The sequence below is a fragment of the Nannobrachium achirus genome (genome assembly GCF_963921795.1).
Source record: "Nannobrachium achirus genome assembly, chromosome: 3".
Taxonomy (NCBI): Eukaryota; Metazoa; Chordata; class Actinopteri; order Myctophiformes; family Myctophidae; genus Nannobrachium; species Nannobrachium achirus.
Window position 1 is genome coordinate 52,988,910 of NC_137812.1, and position 21,563 is coordinate 53,010,472.

Here is a 21,563-nt window from a genome sequence, read left to right on the forward strand (position 1 = left end):
AAATAATCGTGGGAAAATACCTCTGGGAGGGAAATGACAGCCTAGGCACAGCTGTGTCAATTCATCTATGTGTGGACCAGCAGTCATATGACTGTATGATATTCTACTGTACATTTGCGTGAATTGTGCTTTATTGTTCCAGTTTGAGCTCCACCAGACAATAATAGGATTGCTGTCCATCCATGCATCTGTTTTACACTTTGCTCCCAAACAACATATCTCACAAATATTCATTCTCCATGGAGAAGACCCTTAAATATTTGCATGACCACATTACATTAATTTAGCCCCACCCTCAGGCTAAACCTTCAGCTATCACATAATGCAATGCAAGGCAGATTGCAGGGTGAACTCTTTTAGTGGCTACAACAGGGCTTAGACTGTCTCGTTACTCTGTACTGTACACAAGTGTAGATTTTCTTTCTAAAGCTTGATTTTAAATATAATTTTATTTGTACATCCCTGCTGTCTGGACACTTTTCATTGGTTCAATATGTTCTTAACCAACACACAGATGTGAAAGGTGTTCAATAGCACTGATGTATATAGGGGGAAAAAAGATTATAGGATGGTTTTCCATATCTACCACTACTGAGTAGAGTCATGTCATTTATAAACCTTAGCAACGATAACAAAATAATAACCACTTCAACAACTGAGGGGTAAAACTATCCTACATTAAGTGACATTTGCATTCGGAGGTGGGAGCAAACAAGCTCATAACAACAGTTCAGGAAGAACGACAGACTGATTTGAGCTTAAATAGCCCGGCAATTGATCAGCTGACTGCCATGTCGGCTTGTGACGTATGGACTTGTATAATAGTGTTGTAATAAGCATCCAAAAGCGCCTACACTTCTCAAGTATATCTGCCTGATCTAACCTCGCAGAACACGTATCATTAAAGTTATCTGAGTGAACTATACATGTATATTATAGAATCAGACATCAAGTGGAAACAAGACATGAACAAGCTCAAGACGTTTGTACTATTTATTTTTAAATTCAATATTCTTTAAAAGGACATGGTTGACTTCATTATCAAGATTGTATATAAAACACTGGATGATATGATTAGCCATAAAAAGCCACCACCAGTATCACAATAAAGTGGAAATGCAATGGGGATATTTTTTGCTCTAGTCTTTGTGTGAATGACTATACACTATGCGTGTGCTTGAATTTATTTTCATGATTGTGTATTTTTGGCGACTGAAGTCCATAATTCTGTATATTCGGCTTGGGCTGAATCTTCTCGATGGGCGTCTGTAGTTGAGTTGGATTCCTGAAACGTCTCAGATCCTCCTCCACCTGACACAATGAGAAAAACTGATAATTACTGCTGCAATGTAATGGATAAAATGAAATTCACAATTATTTGGCAAGATAGTGGGGTTACAACATCATGCTTTAATTGGTACTACCACTCCCTTTCTACTACTTTTAACTGTAATATTGTCTCACACAAGTTTTTTGACCATAGTCTCTCTAGAATTCTTTGTATTTGAAATTGAAGACAAATCAGGGACTAACAAACCAGGTATAGCTCATCCTTCAGCTCATTGTATTTCTCCACATTGAAACCGTGCCTCTTGGTTCCCTTGTAGAAGTAATGCAGGAACAGTCTGTCCTTAGCCTCTGGGTAAACATAATTCTGCAGTGCAGACAGGAAAGTTGTGATTGTTAACAGTCTGGGAAGAAGTGAGGTATACAATGTTTCAGTGTTATTACTCATAAACTATTTTATTCTACTTGTGAATTCTCAACATTTATATTGGTTGGCGTTTACCTTACTCTGCAAGCCAATGTGTGCGATACACAATGACGGCTCACTGACCACTGACCAGAATCACCAGATTGGAAGCAGATCTCACTAGTTATTGATTTTAACAAAGGAAATCTAACCCCTAATCTCCCCCATTAGCATTACAAACAGCCAGATAGGAAACGAAGGACATTGCTACAGCACAATAAGACTGATGGGCCCCGATTCATCAAGCACTTTACGCCCCAAATTACGCCCATATTTTGAACGTACCAGCATTTCTGACATTTCCTAGTGACCATAATGATCTGTCAACAATTTTACTATTACAGCATACTCTCAGATGGGAAGCTCCACCTCAACAGAGATTCTAATGTAACATACGTATAAAGGGCCATTTATAGTTACGGATGGTTGATTTTGTGTACGTTTTGGGTGAGGAACTACGTACGGTAATTACGTTGCCATTCATAGTATACATGCACGTTATTTATGTGCCGACCCGCTCTCCGCTCCAATTCTGCTCCCGTTTGCGTCCGCGCGCCACATGAAGGTGGTTCTCACACTTCTTGCTACGGATACATCTTCAGTCCGTTCAGTCCGTTCAGTTGGGTGCTGTCCGTAAGCGTCCGTATACGGAGATAAATCATCCGGAGTGTTACGTACTGGGAGTCAAACCGGACCAAACGGAGTAAAGTTCTCTCCCCCTCCGTTTCTTGTGTATTCCTGCGGTCCTTATGTACGACTATGCATGGTACTTTAGTCACTCAATAAAACAGCATCAGTTAAGTGCCTAAATTGTACATTTAAATGTATGAAGTGTCACATCTATCTCCTGACCTGCTTAGTGAGGACGTAGTAGACAAAGACTCCAATGCTAGTGCTGTAAGTGAGGAAGAAGGTGAGGGGTTCCATGATGTCCCAGGAGTATTCCCACAAGCTGAGCCTGGCCAGTGCCCCACCCTGCACTGACAGCAGGGCCAGGCCAACCCACAGTGCCCTGGATGACTGGAACTCTGCCTTACAGACGATCTGGGACTTCATCTGGATGGTAAATGACACAAGGAGTGGGACCACAGGCCTCTTGTATTAAAAATATTGTATGTATGATCATTTGAAAGAATAAGTCAAGTTAAATCTACAACATCCAGACTCGAGATATTATAGATTAGTTTTATCTTTAGGTATATCATAAAAATCTGAGGGAGATGATGACAGCCACCTCATGTAGTAACAAGAAATCTTGTGAAATAAAATGTCACAAACCAATCATCAAGGACGATGATACACAAAATAAGATAAAAATCAGGAAATCCACATACAGTAATCTTCTGAAAATAGAGATAATGCATATGTAGAGAGAGAGAGAGACTGTACCTTGTGCTGTTTATAATAAAGTATTAAATGAATTAATCAATACACACTCACACTCACACTCACTCTACCTTCTCCAGGGGTGAGAGCTCCTGTTTGAGGCTATCAAGTCTCTCCAGCAGTTGCCTCTCCATCAGCAGGTGGTGGTCGGGGAGGTGGAGCGCCATGTGGAGCAGATGGACCATGTGCTTCATGTCGTTGAGCTGCTGTAGTTGAGTTGGATTCCTGAGACGTCTCAGATCCTCTTCCACCTGACACAATGAGAAAAACTGATCATTACTGCTGCAGTGTCATGATTATTTGGCAAGATATTGGGTTTATGACATAATGCTTTAATTAGTACTACCACTCCCTTTCTACTACTACTTTTACCTGTAAGATTGCAACTGTCCTTCACTTCAATACCTGATATTTATACCGTCCTACATCTCCCTTGCACGTCAATATACAGTATCATTTCTTGGACTCAATGAATAAAAGAAGGAAAAAATGAATGGAGTTGACCATCCAATTTTCTTCAAACAGTTTAAAACAGCCTTGTAGAGTTAATTCATATGGTCTCACACAAGTTTTGACAAGTGTCTCTCTAGAATGTTTTGTATTTTGAATTGAAGACAAATCAGGGACTAACAAACCAGGTATAGCTCGTCCTTCAGCTCATTGTATTTCTCCACGTTGAAACCGTGCCTCTTGGTTCCCTTGTAGAAGTAATGCAGGAACTGTCTGTCCCTTGCCTCTGGGTAAGCATAATCCTGCAGACAGGAAAGTTGTCATTGTTAACAGTCTGGGAAGAAGTAAGGTAAACAGTGTTTCAGTCTCTGTTAGTCCCTATTAACATTTGGCGATAGGCAAACATTAAACGGGTAGGCTATAACAGATACTTGTACTGAACTGTACTTTCCTGTGCTTTTTTGCAAACTGTTAATAAAGTATTCAATCAATGAAAGCATTCTGAGCTTGCAGATTGGCACATTTCGGCAAAGAGATTTGGTAAGTATACTCCAGTCAACAAAGTATACAGGGTTTAATTGGTAATATTTGTCCTTACACTTGTCTGACTGTAACATTGAAGCTGATTATGTGGTTGCATGTGTTGCAACTTGTTCTGCATTAGAGTGTCAATAAAATACCTGAAAAGTGATGCTTTTTTCCTATGCCATGATGCTGGCAGAGGAGATGAATGTGTGCTTAGTTCACAATTCACAAATTATAAAAGCTGTTTGAAAGGGAACCAGATGAGGAAATATCTGATATCTCCAATCCCTGGAATGACATGACCTTTCCCTTTCTCTGTGTATCTTCATTCTGTCACAGCAGAGCCCCTACTTTCAGAGCCCCTCCCCTTGGAATGCCCTGCCTCTCCCCCATTTTAAATCCCTCCTCAAAACCCATTCCTATAGATTAGCTTTTAATCCCCATTCCCTGTAAATCTGATCTATTTTGTGATCTATGTATTCATTTCTCTGCATTGTTTTTAATATTTTCCCTTTGTTTTGTGTCTTTAGTCTTTTGCCGTTTCATCTGTGAACCTTTGTAACCTAGTTTTGAAAGGTGCTATATAAATAACGTATTTTATTAATAACTGGATAAGTGACCATTTTAATGTGGCAGCAATTTTATTATTACAGGAAACCTCGAAAGGGTGAGGTTTCCCTTAGAATTTCATAAAAGCAAAATAATGTTGTTTTCGATTGTTTGTTGGTGAACAAGGAATTGATGTGAACTTATAAGTAACACTGGAAAACGCATCAGCTAAAAGCCTAAAGTGTACATTTAAATGAATGAACGGAGTCCCCTCCATCTCCTGACCTGCTTAGTGAGGACGTAGTAGGCAAAGACTCCAATGCTAATGGTGTAAGTGTAGAAGTAGGCAAAAGGTTCCACGGCTTCCCAGTATTGCGAAGCCAGGTGTGGCCTGTGAGAGAAAGAAAACGTTTACCCGTGGCCACAACATAGTATTGTATCTCATTACATTAAGTCATGGCTACAACGTACTATCACGTGGCCAGTGTTGAATTAGTCTTGGGTCGTGCACCCCCGCCGCCCCATATCTTTTCTGAGCAGGGGTCTCGCCTCTCACGCAAACGGACATGCATTGATGCGAAAACCCCCCAAGTTCACACCTCGCCAACACTTTAGTGCCACAACAGGGTGTTTTAACAAAGAAACAAGCCTATATGCATCTCAATAGACCTGTATAGTAGGTGTTGAGCAACGTTCGCGGGACGTCTCTAGATAAGCAACCCCCCAAACATTGAATCACCAATGCACCACTGCTCATGGCCACGATATAGTATAGTATCTTGTGGCCACGAGTTATGTCATGGCCACAACTTAATGTAACTCGCGGTACTGTCATCATGGCAACGAGATACTATGTCGTGGCCATGATTATTATTATTTTTTCTCAATGGCCACTCTAGGGCTCCGTACAGGAGTAAACCCACCAGGTGAACCAGGGCACGATCCCAAGAAAGGCCAGTATCCCAAGATTCACTGACATCAAGCCCAGGCCAGCCCACAAAGCCCTGGATGACCGGGACTCTGCCTTACGGGAGATCTGGGCCTTCATCTGGATGGTAAATTACACAAGAAGAGGGACCACAGGCCTCATGTATTAATAGTATTGTATGTATGATCATTTGAAAGTATAAGACAAGTTAATTCTACAGCATCCAGACTCGCACGTGCACATGCACACACATACCTTCTCCAGGGGTGAGAGCTCCTGTTTGAGACTATCAAGTCTCTCCAGCAGTTGCCTCTCCGTCAGCAGGTGGTGGTCGGGGAGGTGGAGTGCCATGTGGAGCAGATGGACCATGTGCTTCATGTCGTTGAGCTCCTTTGAATGCTTGCTAGAACAATACTCTGTACAGCAGAAAACTGGAACATTAGCATTCACTCCTTACAGGAAAAGGTGTTCCAGACAGCCTTCTAAACTAGGCATTCTGGTGCGGTGCAGAATCCCCAACCTTCAGAATAGTTAGGTGCCACAGGAAAATAAGTGGTGGATAACGGGCTATTGAAAAACTGGTCTGATGCATGGGGAGAGACGGCATACATCCAACTTGGGATGGGTAAGGCTTATCTCTAGAAATATGGATGGATTATTGTGAACCCCTGCCCTGACCTCCCAATCTCAGGGCAGATGCACTAAACAAAATGGTAGTGAACTGGCAGCAGAACTGAGAAGCACATACAGTCCAATAAGTTCTGGATGACTAGAGAGCTTTGTGTTGTTCTGGATACCTTTCTCAGGAGAGTGGACGTTGTACACTACATTGTTGATGATGAGCTGAAAGTCATTGTCCAGTAGAGTGTCGATCAGGGTATTGTTGACAATACACTGTCCATCTGCCAGAGAAATAACACCGGAGGTTGTCGTTTGTTTTGTTTTATATCATGTTTTAGCTGAAGAAAAGGTTATTTGGTGGTTAAAACGTTATTGTTTCTACGTCAAATAAAAATTTGCATGTACAGTACGTGTGCATTTGCAGTATTATCACCATTATAAGTACTGTATGTGTGAACTAATACCCTTGGCAAGCACAGAGGTGGTGACTCCAGGGTCCTCCCTTTGTAGGTCGTTGATGAGGTCTCCTACACTCATCAGCATGGGTCTGAGGAAGAACAGACACTTCTCACTTCTGGAGGGGAGAGGGACCTCCAGCACAGGACGGCCATGTCTGTACTGTAGAGACACATCTGGGGACAAAACCCAGATGTCAGGGATCTCAGGGTGGTGTTGCAGTGTTTTACTGCCCTACAAAGTGACATAATGACTACCTTGGCATTGAAACTGAGTAAAATCTAAAGCATCTCAAGTGTGTACAGATGTGGTTAATACATCGTTCATTAGTAGTATTTACTGGTGGCGAGACAAATATCAATACATCATTAACTAATACATCATTCACTCCTATACCGATAAATAATAGATAAACTTTTAAGCCAGGATTGAAAATAAACTATGATATTTGTCTCAGTTGGATATTTTCGGCAGTTACTTTCTTTGTAGGGTTAGGGTTAGGGTTATTAAATATGCTGCCATTGATCATAACAGGTGTTTTGTTGTACTCTACCTGTAGTTGCAGTAACTTACCAGTAGAGGGTATGAGTGTACTGCAGAAAACACCTTGATAATGTCCTAGCAGTGGCCACCTCTTTAGTTGTGGTGGGATGGAAAGGGAGATGAGAGAAAAGTGAGAATGAGAGAGTTGTATTTAGATATGGCGATATTGATCTAATCAGTTTTGTGGAGGGGGGGTATACACTATTGAATTGAAATAAAGAACAAAAGAGAGAAACGAGAAATGAAAACAGGAGTCTCCATGTTGGCTGTGGAAATGAGATGGGGTGAAATTAATACAGAGAGAGAGAGGAAAAACCAAGAGACAGGAACAGAAGGAGAGAGAGCGAAAAGAGAGAAAGTTAACTCAGCTTCTACAGAGAGACTAGAAAACTGCTACTGCTACTACAGCGGAGCCTCAGGGCAAAAATTTGTGTCTTCTGCATTCCAAGGTTGCAACAGTGCTGGGACAGGGAGAATACCCAAACTAAGTAGCAAGACTATCAGTTGTTGGTTGAGTTCAATATTACTCTAACTCTAACTCTCCAAGTAATTTGACTTGAGTATCACCTGCTTTTTAGTAATTTTAATCAAAACAAATCAAATATCTGACATTGAAGTAAAGATTGTTGTGCCTTAACATTTATTGTGTGTAAATGTTTAAGACCATCTGATGCTATGTTGTTAAAACAGGGAACTGCCCTGCTGTTTTATGTACTGTAGGCTTAGGTTATTGAAAAGTATTATTCTTCCACACTGACGTGACTAAGGAAGATACCAGTAAAATGTCCTGGCCAGAGTATGGCCAGGACATTGTGGTATCGAATGTAACTGAATAGTAATCACTGAGGGCAATGGAATTGACTTAGCATGAAAGAACACTGCACATCACAGTGCTTTTCTCTCCAATAAATGTGGCTTCTGAGGAGCAGTTCAGGAGTTCACTGGCTGATCTCTACATTTTGACGCTTAAGATGTGAGATGTGTTTGGTCGAGTTTACAGGGTAAGATATTTCTTGCCCAATTGCTAGAGTGGACGTGATTGGAATATAGGCAGCCTAGCTTCCTGCAGGAGCAACTAATGTGGTCAGGTCATGTGGCAAAAGTCCTTTATAGTTTTCTGAGCAAAAGTGGACAACAATGCAGGCAAAGGATGCAGGCTAATGTACAAGATTACAGGGGGAAAACAGCTGTATGGCCTAAGAATTTCCACAGTAATAGTCTTTCTGTAAGGGATGGTAGGGTGGTGATAAATTAAAACTAGAAATGAAGTCATTATATATCAGGTCACACTTTTCGTTTTCTTTAGCATAACAACAAATAATAAATGACGCAGAGATATTTCGAAAAATTCTCATGGGGTCGTCTAAAACAAGGTACATCAGCAGCAAATCAAGACTTTTGCACTTGTGTATTGGCTGTTAATACAGCCAAGCCAATACACAATGGAACGAAGAGTACTTCTTATTGTCGCACACACACAATGCAGTGACAGTTTAGTACAGGGGTTCTGATTCTGAAACTGTTTTATATCACAACCCCATATTATGAGGGTTGTTGGTTTCTTTTTGGCAAATCATATTTGAGTTGCACTGTCACGTTCAATATTGACTTTTATTGGTGATTTAATGTTTGTGAGGGACGCTATTTTAATGACTTCACAGCCGCTTAACACCTACCCTACTGGAGTTAGCAGAACATAATATGCATACAGGCCCCTTCCAATGTTAATGCAGAACTCTGGGCAACCAGTGACTTCCAGCAAGGAAAGTCTGGATGGCAACCGAGGATGTTCAGTGACTCTGGAGAGACAACTGACCTCCAGGAAAGACTGTGTGAGAGAGAGAGACCATTACATTGTGGCCCTGACTTGCAAAGTCACTTATCCTCCTCCAAGCGCATTCCAAACTTTGTGTGTGTGTGTGTGTGTGTGTGTGTGTGTGTGTGTGTGTGTGTGTGTGTGTGTGTGTGTGTGTGTGTGTGTGTGCAACTGCTTGACTTGACAATATAGGCCAGGGATTCCTAAATGCCTCATTTACCCCACCTTCAATTTCAAAGTTGCATTAAATAAAATAGACAACCTATGGAGCATTTGATTGTTTGATACCAAGTGTATTTAAAATGATGTGGTTCTTTCTGATATTGTGTCCAATCAATGTAGTTTAAAGTGGAGGAAACAGTTTCTGTAAACATTTGTAGCTACATGATTGCATAGGCCTATCTCGGAGTCGGCAGATCCACAATTTGTTCATTAACATCTCATAGGCGCATCCAAATAATTATATTGATGTCATCTCTAATCTCAGCTGGGTGCCATGATAGCCAGGAAAGAAAAAGGGTTACTTTCAGCTGAGAGCATGGACAGTGAAGAAGAGGAAGACCTACACCCAGTCACAGAAGCTTCATTCATTAGGCTCTACTATTCATGCTCATACTGCCTAATGTTATATACTGTAACTACTATCATGACTTGTTGTAGCCTACAGTATACTATACATAGGTACACTATACATTGTATTGTTGCTACCAAGTTACAACATTTACATATTCATCACTGCATTCATGAATCATGCTACTACAAATTGCTGTCAAAATCACTGTCACTATGTATGCCAATAAACCATGTGACAAACTCTACAATTCCTCTACTTTTGCCACTATAAAACACCACACTTTTAACGACACAGACATTATTCACCCGCTCGGAGGGAGCTTTTTTCTAATTGTAACAATTTAGGCGCTATAAACGCATACAGTTTGAGTTTACCTTCTGAAACAAGGTAGCTGGACCACGGGATGTTTTGAGAGCGGAGTGGAAAGGACTTCTGAATTGTCTCGCCTGGAGTTTGGCGACCATCCGCACTGAAGCCATCGCTACAACAACATCCAACTGTTGTTGCACATCAGGTGGAGGAGGCGCTCGGCTGCTCCAGGGGTAGCCCTAGAATGTCTCTTATTTTCGGTCGATTGACCCTTTGGGTAATCCCTCAAATAGAGCCATAGAACGCTCCCATGGCGCGGCGGTTAGCAAATAATCTGCGCGGCACTAAAGTGCTGCGCGCTACTTGTGTACTCACCCAATAATTTATTCCTCAGCCTGGGAGAAAGACATTGTCCTATAGTGTCATATCCATTTGAAAGTTCTGGCTCAAAACGTGTACTTTGTAAAATATCACCACTTATCATGAGCCAACACGGACGACTGACACGACCGGGCGAGGGGCAGGAATGACTGCTGGACTGAATATATCATAACTTCCTTTTGGAAGCACAAAACGTACGGGGCACACAATCACGCAGGTGGTGTGATTAGACACCCCACGTCAATCACAAGCACCTGTCAATTGTGTGCCCCGTACGTTTTGTGCTTCCAAAAGGAAGTTATGATATATTCAGTCCAGCAGTCATTCCGGGCCCCTCGCCCGGTCGTGTCAGTCGTCCGTGTTGGCTCGTCATAAGTGGAGATATTTTACAAAGTAGACCTACACGTTTTCAGCCAGAACTTTCAAATGGATATGACACTATAGGACAATATCGTTCTCCCAGGCTGAGGAATAAATTATTGGGTGAGTACACAAGTAGCGCGGAGCACTTTAGTGCCGCGCAGATTCGCTGCTAACCGCCGCGCCATGGGAGCGTTCTATGGCTCTATTTGAGGGATTACCCAAAGGGTCAATCGACCGAAAATAAGAGACATTCTAGGGCTACTCCAGGGGCTGATCGCACTAGCTGTGTTCTTTTGGCTTATATGAGACTTTCGGTGCTCCAACTCTTCAGAATAAGATTATCCCTGAAGCCATTGAAAAACGATGCAGAGATATATGCACATAAAAGATAAAGATTAAGCATTCAAATGAAGCTATACAACTAAAAGTATGTATGTCCTTTAAAACATTAATCACTTTGATCTTATTTTGAAAGTGGCCGGAAAACTTATATTCACCATGTCAAAAAATTGGATGTCCTATATTTGTCAAACGAACGGAGCTGACATGTGCAGCTCAACCTTTTTTCCACCCTTATTTAGCGAATTTGCGCATGCACCCAGCATGTGGGTCATTCATAGTAGGCTATTTGTGCCATTTGCGTCCCCATGACATAATAGGCTACATACAGTACAGCATATCAAAATAAGCAAATATAGACCCTACTACTATACTAAATTCCAAAAAGCTTATCTTTTAGACTGTTAAAGCTTCTCTACCATAGAACTAAATAATATATAGCCTACTGTATTGTGGTGTATTAAATATAAAATAATCACTTTGATTTGAAGTAAGCTCATTAATGCTATGTCCCCAATCATGTTTACTCAGCTTCGGTTAAATATATAAGTAGGCCTAATAGGTCTACAATTCAAACTAAATATTAAAATGTCATTAGATTATAGTATCAATATTCAAATGTTATCAATTGTAATTCATGTCTTTTTTATGTTTCAAATCTTGAAATCAATGTGTTGTGTGTCCCTCAGTTGACTGTCCCCCGTTATGCTGATGCAAATCCACCTGTAAATGTCCCCTGACTATTCCTCTAGCTTGCAACGTGACTTCAGAAAGTACCATGTATATTTTGATAGGAAACCATATACCATAAGAAGTATAAGTATCAATGTTTAATTTGCCTTTTTATCAATGTTTTAAGTTCGATTACTGTTGTGGTAAAGCATGTCCACCCTGTTACACTTAAAACAGCATAAATCAACAGCATTTGCTACCTTCTTCATTCGTGGACTGGACGGAACAGTTTGTTTAGGTCATTGGTTCTCAAAGTTGGGGTCCATTTGTTAAATTAACATAGAATGTACAAGATTGGGGTCTCAGAGATAGATACCATTAAATGGGGGTCAGACTGTCCGTAGCCTACACATGTCAAACTGGGTGTCCTTGAAATTAAAATGGTTGAGAATCCCTGCTGGAGCAGAATGTTATTCAATATTCTGTAAAAGGACATGGTTGACTTCATTATCAAGATCGTAAACAAAACACTGGATGATATGGATTATTCATAAAAAGGCACCAGTATCAAAATAAAGTGGATGAAATGCAGTGGGGCAGTTTTTTTGCTCTGATCTTTTGTGAACTATAGGTGTGTTTTAGATGTGTTTTCATGAATGTGTATTTTTTGGGACTGAGGTCTCTCTCTTTGAGTTGAACTTCATACATTGTCAACATTCTGTGCATTTTAGTCAACACTGAAGACAGTATAGCACTGGGATAGCTGAAGCATTTGTTGATGTACTATTGTGTCAAGGATGAATAGATTAATATAATGTGCATAAGAGTCCTGCAGAGGTAAAACATTGACAACCTGCGCCTGCCCCGCCCATCAATAATCAGATCCGCAGACCGACCCGCAACCCGTGATTATATAAAAATCCAGACCAGACCCGCCCATCAAAAAATGGAACCATTGCACGCCCGCTACCTGTGATTACATGCAGTAATTGTATTGTGTCCATGTTACTTTGTTTATATGCGTGCTGTGGTGGTGTGTCCAGCTGCTCACTGAGTGCGCTACTGTGAAGTGACGTTGTTTGGGCGGAAACGGTGCTCTCTGATTTCCATAATAAAATGTTACCCGCCCTTGTTTAGTCCCGCACCGCCCGTCCCCGTCCCTGTGAACTTATAAAAGTATATCCCCGCCGGATATCCGAGGATACCCGGCCCGTTGCAGGACTCTGATGTGCATGGTTCCATAAAAGCATATACATGTGTGTGTATAAACTGTGTTGTGTTGTGCATGTGTGTGTGTGTGCGCGTGTCTTCTTGGCTTCTTGGCTATATATTCATGGCTTGGGCTGAATCTGTTCGATGGGCATCTGTAGTCGAGTTGGATTCCTGAGACGTCTCAGATCCTCCTCCACCTGACACAATGAGAAAAAATGATAATTACTGCTGCAATGTAATGGATAAAATGACAATAATGATTATTTGGCAAGATATTGGGTTTACTACATTATGCTTTAATTGTTACTACCACTCCCTTTCTACTACTACTTTTACCTGTAAGGTTGTAACTGTCCTTCACTTCAATACCTTCAATACCTTCCTTCACTTCAATACCTGATATTTGACTGTCCTTTATCTCCCTTGCACTTGTCATGTCACTATATCATCTTTTTGGTCTCATAAGTTCCTGCTGTATTCCATCTAGAGTTGACTTTCCAATTTTCTTCATACAGTTTAAAAACGGCCTTGTAGAGTTAATTCATAATTATTGTCTCACAAGTCTTTCGACAAGTGTCTCTCTACTAGGGCTGGGCGATATTAGGAAAACCTTCGATATTCGATAACGTTGAATGGGCATGTTGAATGGGCATGTTTTGACATAACATTGTTGACTATCATGCAGGGGTCTCCATATATGGGTAACTGGTCCGATACACATCACTGGCCAGATGGCCAAGAATTGGCGCGACCTCGCCCTCCCATGTCGCCCTGAGGCGTCTTACTAGTGAATAGCATATCCATGCATGCACACTGCACAGTACACATAGCCACACCTGGTTACAGATGGACTACTTTTTTGCATGTGCTACGTGCATGATAGTGTGTCTGTTAATTAATTTGACACGTGCACCAATACCTAATTTCAAGCAGTCTTCGTCGATATGTATACCTTGCATGTTGTTACACCGATATCGATATATCTTCGATATATTGCCCAGCCTTACTCTCTACATTGTCTACAATATGTTTGTATTTTGAAATTGACGACAAATCGGGGACTAACAAACCAGGTATAGCTCGTCCTTCAGCTCATTGTATTTCTCCATGTTGAAACCGTGCCTCTTGGTTCCCTTGTTGAAGTAATGCAGGAACATCCTGTTCTTAGCCTCGGGGTAAACATAATCCTGCAGACAGGAAAGTTGTCATTGTTAACGTTCTAGGAAGAAGCAAGGTGAACAGTCATAAACCATTTTATTCACCATTTATATTGGTTGGTGTTTACATTACTCTGCAAGCCAATGTGTGTGAGGCACAATGATGGCTCACTGACCAGAATCACCAGATAGTAAAGAGGTATTTTTATCCAGTATCTGGATAACTGGATAAGTGTCCATATTCATGTGGCAGCCATGTTACTATTACAGCGTAGTGAGCGTACTCTGGGATGGGAAGCTCCACCTCGACAGAGGTTCTATTGTTTGTTGGTGAACAAGGAATTGAAGCAAACATATAAGTCACTCAGGAAAACAGCATCAGCTAAGTGCCTAAATTGTACATTTAAATGAATGATCGGAGTCCCCTCTATCGCCTGACCTTCTTAGTGAGGACATAGTAGGCAAAGACTCCAATGCTAGTGCTGTAAGTGAGGAAGTAGGTGACAGGCTCCATGACGTCCCAGGAGTATTCCAGCCAGGTGAGCCAGGCCAGTGCCCCACCCTGAACTGACAGCAGGGCCAGGCCAGCCCACACTGCCCTGGATGACTGGAACTCTGCCTTACGGACGATCTGGGCCTTCATCTGGATGGTAAATGACATGGAAAGGGACCACAGGCCTCATGTATTAATAGTGATGTATGTATGATCATTTAGGGCTTGTCTAAAGATGGTACTTGACTACTTGGGGGCTTGCGCAAGGTGTGGCCTATCCAGCGCTACGTTCCTTTATTTCTTCTTCTGTGGGCAGCTGGCAGAGAACAAGAAGAAATAAAGAAACGTAGATGGCGCTGGATAGGCCACACCTTGCTCAAGCCCCCAAGTACCATCATTAGAAAAGCCCTAACATGGGACCCACAGGGAAATCTGAAAAGGGATCACCCAAGAAACACCTGGCACAGAGACCTGGAGGCCGACACCAAGACCATGAAGATGAACAGCTCAAGATAGAGATGCCTGGAGATCGCTTGTTGACGGCCTATGCCCCAGAAGGGGTAGTAGGCGTAAGTAAGTAAGTAATGTAAGTATGTATGATCAATGGAAAGAATAAGACATGTTAAATCTACAGCATCAATTAAATATTATAGATTTTTAGATAGCCATAAACATATGTAGAGAAAGAAACACACACGTCCACTTCTCCACTACCTCCTCCAGGGGTGAGATCTCCTGTTTGAGGCTATCAAGTCTCTCCAGCAGTTGCCTCTCCATCAGCAGGTGGTGGTCGGGGAGGTGGAGCGCCATGTGGAGCAGATGGACCATGTGCTTCATGTCTTTGAGCTCCCTTGCATGCTCACTAGAACAATACTCTGTACAGCAGAAAACTGGAGCATTAGCATTCACCCCTTACAGGAAAAGGTGTTCCAGACAGCCTCTAAACTTCAGAATATAGTTAGGTGCCAGAGGTGCTTTTTGCCTCTGTAGTGGTGGATCTAGGGCTATGACTATGGATTGGTTCAATATTTTGGTCAGGTCCAAACAAATATCTCAAAAACGACTGACTGGATTGCTATGAAATTTACTGTGCAGTTTCATTCTCCCGGAAGGATGGAGCATATGGCTAGGTGGATTGCCATGAAATGTTCTGCGTGAACCATAACCATTTCAGGGACCCTAAGGCTATGACATAGCCTCCAACACTACTCTCCATCCTCAGGCGAAAATATAAACGTCTACTGCCTCTTTCAGTGAATATAAAATATATGGGATGGAGAGAAGGAGCAGAGGAGGAAGAAGTGCTAAAGAAGAGCTACTGATGATTCAACAATTGTAACTGTGAACTTCACTTCCAATAGAATTGAGAGTAAGTAAGCCTTCCTAAGCCATGTGGTTTGAGGTTTGAGGCTACTGCCTCGTACTGTTTTCTTAGCATGAGATAGTTCGCACATACAGTTCAAAAAGTTCTAGGAGACTAGATAGCTTTGTGTTGTAGTGGATACCTTTCTCAGGAGAGTGGACGTTGTACACTACATCATTGATGATGAGCTGAAAGTCGTTGTCCAGTAGTGTCGATCAGGGTATTGTTGGCGATACGCTGTCCATCTGCCAGAGAAACAACAGAGGGTTGTCATTTGTTTTGTTCTATATCATGTTTTAGCAAAAGCAAGAATTAATAGATTATGTTTGGTTGCTTTTTGATGTTTAAAAACATCTATTGTTTCTATGTGTGCATTTGCAGTATTATCACCATTATATGTACTGTATGTGACCTAATACCCTTGGCGAGCACAGAGGTGGTGACTCCAGGGTCCTCCCTTTGTAGGTCGTTGATGAGGTCTCCTACACTCATCAGCATGGGTCTGAGGAAGAACAGACACTTCTCACTTCTGGAGGGGAGAGGGACCTCCAGCACAGGACGGCCATGTCTGTACTGTAGAGACACATCTGGGGACATAAACCAAGTACAAATGCAGTCATTGAACATACTGTAACAGGTGTTTTGTTTTGTTGTACTGTGCTCTAAGTGCAGTAGCAGTAACTTACCAGTAGAGGGTACGAGTGTACTACAGAAAACGCCTTGATAATGTCCTAGCAGGTGCCATCTCTTTAGTTGAGGAGGGATGGAAACATTGGAAAGGGAGATGAGAGAAAAGTGAGAATGAGAGAGTTCTATTTAGATATGGCGATATTGATCTAGTCAGTTGTGGGGGGAAAAAAGTATACACTATTTAATTGAAATAGAGAACAAACTGCTGTTTAATGTACATGGAACCTGAATAAAAGTATATTCTGATTCAAATTACTTATACCACCCTTCAAACCCGAATGAAAATTCATTCGGAATGGAATAAAATCCATTTTGAGGAGTTTACATGAGCATTTTTTTTCTGAATAAGCAGTCATTCTGAATACAAGTAGAATATGCCTGCCCATGTTAATGCAGAATGTAGTTTAAAGTGGAGGCATAATATCTCTTGGCACTCAGATCCACATTTTGTTCATGTATTAACATCTCATAGGCGTACCCAAATAATTAGTGTCATCTCTAATCACAGCTGGGTGCCATCAGGACAATAATAGCCAGAGGGGGGGGAAAAACTTTCAGCTGAGAGCACTGACAGTGTGTGTGAAAGAGGAAGACCTACACCCAGTCATTGGAGACACCAGAAGCCTTGTATATTCATGCTCATAGGGAGCTTTTTTTTCTTTTTCTAGTTGCAACAATTTAGGGCTAGACGCATACAGTTTCATTTTACCTTCTGAAACAAGGTAGCTGGACCACGGGGTGTTTTGAGAGCGGAGTGGAAAGGACTTCTGAGTAGTCTCGCCTGGAGTTTGGCGACCATCCGCACTGAAACCATCGCTACAACAACATCCAACTGTTCAGGCACTTGCACACATAGACATCAAAGGGGGCTCGAGCCCCTACCCTTTTACCCGTCTGTAAAAAGTGCCCTCTCCAGACCATGAATGCAGTTTTCACTTTGGTGAAAGAAATGCAAATGCCTCCTTTCCATTCCATGCCATAACTGAAGGCAGTATTAAAGAGAATTGCCTTGTCCAAACTCTCCTGAACTTGAATGCAGCATCTTGTGTTGAAATCAAGAAATTTGTAGAAATCAAGCATGGAAAATAGCAGACCTCCAAGCTCACAACGCGTCATGAGCGTGGAGGTCTGCTTTTTAATATATTTTAGAAATAGTCCCTGCCTCTCTAACATTCTCTGCACGTCCCTGCAACTGTTACTAGCTGCGTTAACTTGGCGAATATAAGCCATAGAGGTAGCGAATTTTTGACTTCCGGTCTTCCATTAAAAAAAAATAGCCATAGGCTGTGTGCTGCAGCTCAAGCCCTTTTCACCCTGTTTTGGTTCTCAAAGGAACAAATGGGGTCAAGGAGTTCCATTTGTTGAATTTGTTAAAGTAACATAGATTTTACAATATTGGGGAGATAGAAATATCATTAAATGGGGTCCAATGGGCCGCAGCCTAGGCCCTATAATGCATGTCAAACTGGGGGTCCTTGAAATTAAAATGGTTGAGAACCAATGCTAGAGCCGTAAATAGCTTCTCTCAGGGGATCCACGGGCTATTAAGTGTAAATTTGGGGGACCTTGACATGAAAATGGTTGAGAAGCACTGGTTACCCACGTAAGTAGGCCTAATGATTTTGGTCAATTTGACCAAATCAGTTTGATTTCAGTCAAATGTGAATGCAGGTGGCTGGAGTGACGGAGATAGACACAGAGAACAAAAGCAGATGGAAACTGATGATCCGACGACAACCCTCATGGGAAATAGCCGAAAGAAGATCAAGAAAAGTCGTGAAATGTCCAAGACCACGGCTATTTTCATGTTTCATGACTGCTAAACAGGTGATCTGTTTGGCAGTCCATTTAAACTCACCACTCATTATCCTTGTGTTACTCATCAAACTGTTGCACACCACTGTGATTCTTTATTCTGTCTCCCTGATCTGAAATGGCTGTCTTCCAATTATACTGTGCAGGGTGCAATATGTAACAGAGCCTGAATGACAAAATTAAGTATAATATTCACACCTTTATTCACATTATAAATAAAACATATTTTCCCATCTATAAAGATAGGAAAGTTATCTGAGTGAACTACATATTATAATATCAGACATCAGGTGGAAACAAGACATACATTTGTAATATTTTCAATATTCTTTAAAAGGACATGGTTGACTTCATTATCAAGATTGTAAACAAAACACTGGATGATATGGATTAGTCATAAAAAGGCACCAGTATCAAAATAAAGTGGAAGAAATGCAATGGGACTGTTTTTTGCTCTGGTCTTTTTGTGAATGACTATGTGTGTGCTTGGATGTGTTTTCATGAATGTGTATTTTTTGGGACTGAGGTCTTCATTCTCTTTGAGTTGAACTTCATACATTGCCAACATGCCAACATTCTGTGCATTTCAGTCAATACTGAAGACAGTGTAGCACTGGGATAAACCATTTGTTGATGCGTCGTCAAGCATGAATACGTTTTCGTTTTTTAAAATTTTTATCCCACGATTTTGTAACCCATTTTTCACCCAGTGCCAATTGTCTAAGCTGTAATCCTGGGCGCTGCTCTGCCTCTGCTCATGCTTCCTTCAATGCATGAGGAGTGAACAGGCCGCTTCTTATCACCTGATAGGGGGGGAGCTTCCGCGGTTGGACGTAGCGCATGGAAGGAACACGTTATTCCAACCAGTTCCTTTACCCTCTATCAGGCACCCCGGACCTTCTAGCTGTGAGACGACAGCGCTACAGACTGCGCCACTGTGCATGAATAAGTTAATATAATGTGCATCAGAGTCCTGCACAGGTAACATTTTGACAACATTTGCCTGCCCCGCCTATCAATAATCAGAGATCCGCAGACTGACCCGCAACCCGTGATTATATAAAAATCCAAACCAGACAAGCCCTTCCTGTCAAAAAATTGAACCGTTGCCCGCCCGCTACCCGTGATTACATGCAGTAATTGTATTGTGTCCATGTTACTTTGTTTATATGCTGCTCACTGTGTGCGCTACTGTGAAGTGACGTTGTTTGGGCGGAAACGGTGCTCTCTGATTTTCACAATAAAATGTTATTCGCCCGTGTTTAGTCCCGTACCGTCCGTCCCCGTCCCTGTGAACTTATAAAAGTATATCCCTGTTGGATATCCACGGATACCCGGCCCGTTGCAGGACTCTGATGTGCATGGTTCCATAAAAGCATTTACATGTGTATGTATACGTAAACTATGTGTTGTGTTGTGCATGTGTGTGCGTGCGTGTGCGTGTCTTCATGGCTTCTTCATGGCTTCTTGGCTATATATTCATGGCTTGGGCTGAATCTGCTCGATGGGCATCTGTAGTTGAGTTGGATTCCTGAGACGTCTCAGATCCTCCTCCACCTGACACAATGAGAAAAACTGATAATTACTGCTGCAATGTAATGGATAAAATGACAACCATGATTATTTGGCAAGATATTGTGTTTACAACATTATGCTTTAATTGGTACTACCACTCCCTTTCTACTACTACTTTTACCTGTAAGATTGCAACTTCACTTCAATACCTGATATTTGAATGTCCTTTATCTCCCTTGCACTTGTCATGTCACTATATCACTATATCACCTCTTTGGTATCATAAGTTCCTGCTGTATTCCGTCTAGAATTGACTTTACAATTTTCTTCAAACAGTTTAAAAACAGCCTTGTAGAGTTTATTCATATTATCTCACAAGTCTCTAAAATAAAATGTATTTTGAATTGAAGACAAATCAGTGGCTAACAAACCAGGTATAGCTTGTCCTTCAGCTCATTGTATTTCTCCACGTTGAAACCGTGCCTCTTCGTTCCCTTGTAGAAGTAATGCAGGAACTGCCTGTCCTTAGCCTCTGGGTAAACATAATCCTGCAGACAGGAAAATTGTGATTGTTAACTGTCTGGGAAGAAGCGAAGTGAACAGTGTTTCAGTGTTATTACTCATAAACCAACCCCTTGCGAATTCCTACCATTTATATTGGTTGGTGTTTACGTTACTCTGCAAGCCAATGTGTGCGAGGCACAATGACGGCTCACTGACCTCTGACCAGAATCACCAGATAGTAAAGAGGTGGAAGCAGTGGAAGTTATTGATTTTAACAAAGGAAATCTAACCCCTAATCTCCCCCATTAAATGCCCAACCAGATAGGAAACGAAGGACATTGCTACAGCACAATTAGACTGATAAGGCATTGTAACATTTAGCAGGCACTCAAGTCAGTGTGTCTGTGGAACCACATGAACCCTAGTGTCCCTACTAACATTTGGCAGGAACAGGCAAACATCAAACGGAAATAACAGGTCTACAATGTGTCACAACGCGATGCATTGTGAGCTTGTAGATTTGCTCATTTCAACAAAAAGAGTTGGTGTACAGGGAAAAAGAAAAAGGTCACGTATAGGCCCCTGGGCAACTCCAGTCAACAGAGTATATATACAGTATTAATTGTTTAATTGGTCAAATTTGTCCTTACACTTGAGCTGATTTTGTTGTAACTTGTTCTGCATGAGAGTGTCAACAAAATACCTGAAATGTGAATGAAAAATCTCAATTGAAAGTGGAATAAGTAAGCAACCCTATAGGGCTCCTGACCCGTCTGGTGAAGAATGAAGATGTAATACATGAAGACTCCCATGATGGTGACAGGGGAGATAAAGATGTGCTAAAAGCTGTTTGAACCGGAACCTGATGAGGAAGTATCTGATGTCTCCCATTCCCTAGAATGACATCCCCTCTCCCATATTCCTATTCTCTACTCTTATGTGTACAGTATCTTGTCTACTGACACATCCCGTTTTCATGAGCTGCCTAGGATAACTGGACAAGGGACCATATTCATGTGGCAGCCATTTTACTATTACAGCATACTCTTGGATGAGAAGCTCCACCTCGACAGGGTGAGTTTTCCCATAGAACGACATAAAGCAAAATGACCACGATATAAATATGGTCCATTACCATGGCATTATGGA

At 41.6% G+C, this 21,563-nt stretch overlaps 3 protein-coding genes across 3 annotated transcripts in view; all 3 read right to left on the reverse strand.

The window, feature by feature from the left end:
* Positions 1–1,158: 1,158 nt before the first annotated feature.
* LOC308282317 (calcium uniporter protein, mitochondrial-like) lies at positions 1,159–10,080 on the reverse strand (the record flags this gene model as incomplete). Its single annotated transcript, XM_080722662.1, has 11 exons — positions 1,159–1,311; positions 1,538–1,654; positions 2,606–2,809; positions 3,211–3,390; positions 3,775–3,891; positions 4,949–5,054; positions 5,587–5,711; positions 5,847–6,007; positions 6,389–6,493; positions 6,677–6,830; positions 9,976–10,080. 11 exons carry the CDS (start codon positions 10,078–10,080, stop codon positions 1,159–1,161), a joined length of 1,527 nt encoding a protein of 508 aa, XP_080578788.1.
* A 2,883-nt stretch (positions 10,081–12,963) lies between these two features.
* LOC308282318 (calcium uniporter regulatory subunit MCUb, mitochondrial-like) lies at positions 12,964–17,394 on the reverse strand (the record flags this gene model as incomplete). Its single annotated transcript, XM_080722663.1, is given in 8 exon segments — positions 12,964–13,074; positions 13,948–14,064; positions 14,474–14,677; positions 15,242–15,402; positions 16,033–16,100; positions 16,102–16,135; positions 16,310–16,463; positions 17,290–17,394. Coding segments are annotated over 8 exon segments (921 nt in total). The 3' UTR covers positions 12,964–12,996.
* Positions 17,395–19,640: 2,246 nt separating this feature from the next.
* Positions 19,641–21,563, reverse strand: part of LOC308282320 (calcium uniporter regulatory subunit MCUb, mitochondrial-like) — a gene marked incomplete at its 5' end in the record, with an annotated part of 90,338 nt that continues 88,415 nt past the window's right edge. The window contains 2 exons of the mRNA XM_080722665.1: positions 19,641–19,952; positions 20,342–20,458. Coding sequence (XP_080578791.1) covers positions 19,875–19,952; positions 20,342–20,458 — 195 coding nt within the window. The 3' untranslated portion in view covers positions 19,641–19,874. The remainder of the gene's footprint in view (positions 19,953–20,341; positions 20,459–21,563) is intronic.